Genomic DNA, 5601 nt, shown 5'->3' with positions numbered 1-5601 from the left:
GCCAGGATGGTCTCGATCTCCTGACCTCGTGATCCGCCCGTCTCGGCCTCCCAAAGTGCTGGGATTACAGGCTTGAGCCACCGCGCCCGGCCAACACCCTGCTACTTGTTAATTATATGTTTTCCAACATATAAGCTCTCTCCCAAGTGCCTGATTCAGTGTTTAAGACATAGCAGGTGATCAATAAATATCCATTCACCGTCAGATATTACATGACTCTTCCAACAATTCTAAGACATGAGTAAGGTAAACAATGTCACTACCATTTCAAAGATGAGGAAACCTGGGTCCCAAGAAGCTAAGTGGGCAGGGCATAGTGGCTCACGCCTGTAATCCCAGCACTTTGGGAGGCTGAGGCAGGCGGATCACCTGAGATCAGGAGTTCGAGAGCAGCCTGGCCGACACGGTGAAACCCTGTCTCTACTAAAATTACAAACATTAGCTGGGCGTGGTAGCACGCGCCTATAATCCCAGCTACTCGGGAGACTGAGGCAAAAGAATCGCTTGAACCCAGGAGGCAGAGGTTGCAGTGAGCCAAATTCGCACCACTGCACTCCAGCCTGGGTGATAAGAGTGAGACTCTGTCTCAAAAAAAAAGAAAAAAAAAAAAGCTAAGTGACTGGGGTAACAGCATCCCAGAAGTAAATGGCAGAGCTTTAACTTGAATCCAGATCACCATGTTCTAAAGCTATGCTTTTCCCGATCCCATGATATTGCTTCTTTTTGAGTTTTAGTGTCAGGTAGGCCTGGGTGCACATCCCAGTTCCATCACTGATGGCAGCTGTTCAACCTGGAGTAAAACGTGAAGACTCTATAAAAAGCAAACCTATTTAACAGGGCTGGGTGAAGACCCAACGAGCTCATGCCCACGAAACATCTGCATGGGGCCTGGCACATAGTAACTGCACAGAGGATGTGGCCAGGGGCGGTGCTCATGCCTGTAATCCCAGCTACTTGGGAGGTTGAGGCAGGAGGATCCCAGGAACCCAGGAGTTTGAGACTAGCTTGGGCAAAGTAGCAAGACTGTATCTTTTTTTTTTTCTTTTCTTTTCTTTTCTTTTCTTTTTGAGATGGAATCTCACTCTGTCGCCCAGGCTGGAGTGCAATGGCGCGATCTCGGCTCTGCCATTGAACCTCTGCCTCCCGGGTTCAAGGAATTCTCCTGCCTCAGCCTCCCGAATAGCTGGGATTATAGGTGCCTGCCACCACGCCTGGCAAATTTTGTATTTTTAGTAAAGACAGGGTTTCACCATGTTGATGAGGCTGGTCTTGAACTCCTGACCCCAAGTAATCCACCCGCCCTGGCCTCCCAAAGTGCTGGGATTACAAGTGTGAGCCACTGTGCCTGGCCTGGAAGACCATATATTAAAAAAATAAAAATTAGGCCATGCATAGTGGCTCCTGCCTGTAACCCCAGCACTCTGGGAGGCTGAGGAGAAAGCATAGTTTGAGACCAGGAGTTTGAGACCAGCTGGGGCAACATAGCAAGTCCCCATTGCTACGAAAAAAAAAAAAAAAAATTAGCCAGCTGTGGTGGCGAGCATCGTAGTCCCAGCTACCCGGGAGGCTGAGGTGGGAGGATCACTTAAGCCCAGCAGTTTGAGGCTGCAGTGAGTTGTGATCACGCCACTGCACTCTAGCCTGAGCAACAAAGAGAGACCCTGTCTCTAAAAAAACCCAACATAAATAAATAAATAAAATATAAACAAAACATAGGATAAGAGCTGGGGTCATCAGGTATGACCTAGGAGCCCCATCTCACCTCAGCACGATCACCTGGCTCTCAGCCCCCACAGCCACGTCTGCCAAGCCGTCCCCTTCAAGGTCCTTCACCCCATGGATGGATCGTCCAAACCACCGAACACCTGAGAGCACCTGGGTCCCTTCTATCCGCTGAGAGCAAGAAAGGAATTATCACTAAGTTGAGGAGAGGTAGGTTGGAGTGAGGGAAGGGTCGGGCTGGGGAGTAGGGTCTAGGCTTGGGGGCTTAGGGCACCCGAGAATGGAGTGTGATTGGCAGGCAGGATACCTCACCTGACTTGACTGGGGGCTAAGCCCTCCATGCCTCCCATTGAAGATGTACACAGCCCCCTGCTCCTCCAGAGGGGCCCCCACAGCCACGTCCACCAGCCCATCGCCGTTGATGTCTGTCAGAGCAGTGATGGCTTCTCCAAAACGCCCAAGTGGGTAGCCGGGGTCCCCCTGCAGCTCTGAGACCTCTTCAAACCCCAACTAGGAAGTAGCAAGAAACAGGTCACACCCAAGTCACTCAGCAAGCTGTCACAGAGCAACTGAGTGAAGAACGCTAAAAAAAGTAAGATGGGGTCCCTCCAAGAATTGGAATGGAGCTGTCAGACTAACCAGGGTTCAAGCACCAGCCCAGCCTCTTACTGTCCTCTTACTGTGACCTTGTGGTTTCAGACATCCTCCTGCTGAGCCTTGGGGTTTCCCTTTATATATATACATTTTTTGGATAATTTTTTTTGAGACGGAGTCTTGCTCTGTCGCATTGGCTGGAGTACAGTGGCGTAATCACAGCTCACTACAGCCTCGAACTCCTGAGCTCAAGCAATCCTCCCACCTCAGCCTCCCAAGTAGCTTGGACTACAGGCATGTACCACCACATCTGGCTAACTTTAAATTTTTAATTTATTTATTTTTATTTTTGTAGAAACAGGGTATTGTCATGTTGCCCAGGCTGGTCTGGAACTCCTGGCTTCAAGCAATCGTTTTGCCTCAGCCTCTCAAAGTGCTGGGATTACACGCATGAGCCACTGCACCCCAGGGATTTCCATTTATAAACTAAAGCTTGTAGTATCTCAGCAGGTGGTCATGAGGAAAGTGAGGTCGTGTCTATAAAAAGTTTGGCGCTGCCTGCCAGGTGCAGCGGCTCATGCCTATAATCCCAGCAGTTTGGAAGGCCAAGGCAGTGGATCACCTGAGGTCAGGATTAGAGACCAGCCTGGCCAACATGTCGAAATGCTGTCTCTACTAAAATACAAAAATTAGCTGGGTGTGGTGGCGGGCACCTGTAATCCCAGCACTTTGGGAGGCCGAGGCGGGTGGATCACCTGAGGTCAGGAGTTCAAGACTAGCCTGACCAACATGGCGAAACCCCGTCTCTACTAAAAATACAAAAATTAGCTGGGCATGGAGACACACACCTGTAATCCCAGCTACTTAGGAGGCTGAGGTAGGAGAATCCCTTGAACCCAGGAGGCAGAGGTTGTGGTGAGCCCTGATTGCACCACTGCACTCCAGCCTGGGCCACAAGAGCGAGACTCTGTCTCAAAAGAAAAAAGAAATATTGGCACTGGACCCTGCACACAGTCTTTCCGCAGTGAGGATTCGCTCTTGCCTCTCTGTCGTTCTAAAAGTTTGATCACCACATGACCAGACAGAGAAAGCCTTCAGAATAACTGGGAGCTGCAAATCTCTGCTGCTCCACCTCCTCCCTCTCAGCCCCAAGTCCTGGCCCCACCTGTTTTCTCTGGTAGATAAACACCCGGCCTCCTCTCTGCTCCCCATAGAACAGTGGGGCGCCAATCAGCAGCAGCTCTGTCTCCCCATCTTGGTCCACGTCGACGCCGCACAGCTCCCCACCGAAATAAGAGCCAATCTGTGGGGAGAGGCAGGTGTTTGGGGAAACGCCTGTGGGAACAGCAGAGGCTGGCAGGGAGATACCTGTGCCGAGTCCATCTTATGCCACTCCCTCAAATGGAGGTTCCAATCCTGGATCCACCCCTAGTCTATGTGCATTAAGACAAAGTGGGCTCTTTGTCTTAATGCACCTTAAACAACCTCAAGGTTGTTTCTTAAACTAGAGAGGGAGATGACGGGGCTTACCTCCGTGTGTTATGAGGGGCAAATGTGATGGTGTTTAGCACAGGGCCTGCCACACGTAAGTGGATGAGCGTTCAAAGGACAGAAGGGAGTGTGACATGTGTCCCTCCAGTCCCTGGTCTGCAGATGTCCTCGGACTGTGCGCACCTGGGTCCCATGGATTGTCTGGATCTGGCTCCAGTGTCCTCCGCCCTGTGGCTCTTGGAACAGCAGCACTCGGCCCACGTGCTGGTATCGAGGGGCTCCTGAAGCCAACAACGAAGTCTTTTCCCCGGAGGGCAGCCAGGTCACGGTGTAACCTGAGGAAAGTGTGCGAGGCGTGGAGTTAGGAACAGAGGATGCTGGAAGAACACTCAGCAGGAGAGGGGCAGGGGCCCCAGGGAATTGGGTTAGTAGCAGAGATGCATCAAAACAGCTGAAGACCTTCTTCTGAGAAAAGCAGCCATGTGCTTCCAGCCGACCAAATCCTGCCATCTTGGGGATGGCATTTCTTCAACTGTGGGTGACATGCACACCCAGGGAAAAGCAGCTATGCACCACAAGTGGAGTGTGGAGCCTCTTCTGAGCCTCAGTTTACCTGAGGATTAGTAAGGAAGACTCCATTCTTTCTTCTTTTTTAGGGACAGAGTCTCGCTTTCTTGCCCAGGCTGGAATGCATGCAATGGCATGTTCTCGGCTCACTGTAACCTCCGCCTCCCGGGTTCAAGCATTCTTCTGCCTCAACCTCCCAAGTAGCTGGGATTACAGGTGCCCAGCCACCACACCCAGATACTTTTTTGTATTTTTAGTAGAAACAGGGTTTTGCCATGTTGGCCAGGGTGGTCTCGAACTCTTGGCCTCAGGTGATCCACCTACCTCAGCCTCCCAAAGTGCTTGGGGTTACAGGTGTAAGCCACCATGCCTGGCCTCTTTTTTCTTAAATAATAAAATAAAATAAAATAAAATGGGAGGCTGGGTGTGGTGGCTCACACCTGTAATCTCAGCACTTTGGGAGGCTGAGGCAGGCGGATCATGACGTCAGGAGATTGAGAGCATCCTGGCTAACACGGTAAAACCACATCTCTACTAAAAATATGAAAAATTAGCTGGACGTGGTGGCAGGCGCCTGTAGTCCCAGCTACCTGGGAAGCTAAGGCAGAAGAATGACGTGAACCTGGGAGGTGGAGCTTGCAGTGAGCCAAGATGGCGCCACTGCACTCCAGCCTGGGCAACAGAGCGAGACTCTGTCTCAAAATAAATAAAATAAAATAAAATAAAATGGGATATATTAGAAGAACGCAAAGTTGGCATGGATATTAAAAATAAAGCATGTCGGCCAGGCGCAGTGGCTCCCGCCTGTAATCCTAACATTTTGGGAAGCCGAGGTAGGAGGATCACTTGAGGCCAGAAGTTTGAGACCAGTCTGGGCAACATAGTGAGACCCCGTCTCTACAAAAAATTACAAAAACTAGCCAGGTGTGGTGGTGCACACCTGTGGTCCCAGGTACTAGAGAGGCTGAGAGACAAAAGGATTGCTTGAACCCAGGAGTTCAAGGCTGCAGTGAACTACGATGGTGCCATTACACTCTAGCCTGGGTGACAGAGTGAGACCCTGTCTCTAACAAAATAAAATAAAGCAGGAAATTTGAAAAATTTTCATGCTTAAAGATATCATGCTGGCCAGGCGCAGTGGCACACACCTGTAATCCCAGTACTTTGGGAGGCTGAGGTGGGTGGATCACCTGAGGTCAGGAGTTCGAGACCAGCCTGGTCAACATG

The 5601-nt window shown here is 50.7% G+C and overlaps 1 protein-coding gene across 1 annotated transcript in view; it reads right to left on the bottom strand.

Annotated features, from left to right (window-relative positions):
• Positions 1-5601, bottom strand: part of ITGAL (integrin, alpha L (antigen CD11A (p180), lymphocyte function-associated antigen 1; alpha polypeptide)) — a 52570-nt gene that overhangs the window by 24906 nt on the left and 22063 nt on the right. Inside the window, exons 12-15 of the mRNA XM_011933653.1 lie at positions 3991-4142; positions 3482-3619; positions 2035-2232; positions 1763-1893 (exon numbers count right to left, since the gene is read on the bottom strand). Coding sequence (XP_011789043.1) covers positions 1763-1893; positions 2035-2232; positions 3482-3619; positions 3991-4142 — 619 coding nt within the window. The remainder of the gene's footprint in view (positions 1-1762; positions 1894-2034; positions 2233-3481; positions 3620-3990; positions 4143-5601) is intronic.

Source organism: Colobus angolensis, unplaced genomic scaffold (assembly GCF_000951035.1).
Source record: "Colobus angolensis palliatus isolate OR3802 unplaced genomic scaffold, Cang.pa_1.0 Scaffold128, whole genome shotgun sequence".
Classification (NCBI taxonomy): Eukaryota; Metazoa; Chordata; class Mammalia; order Primates; family Cercopithecidae; genus Colobus; species Colobus angolensis.
This window is presented reverse-complemented; position numbering and strand designations above follow the sequence as displayed.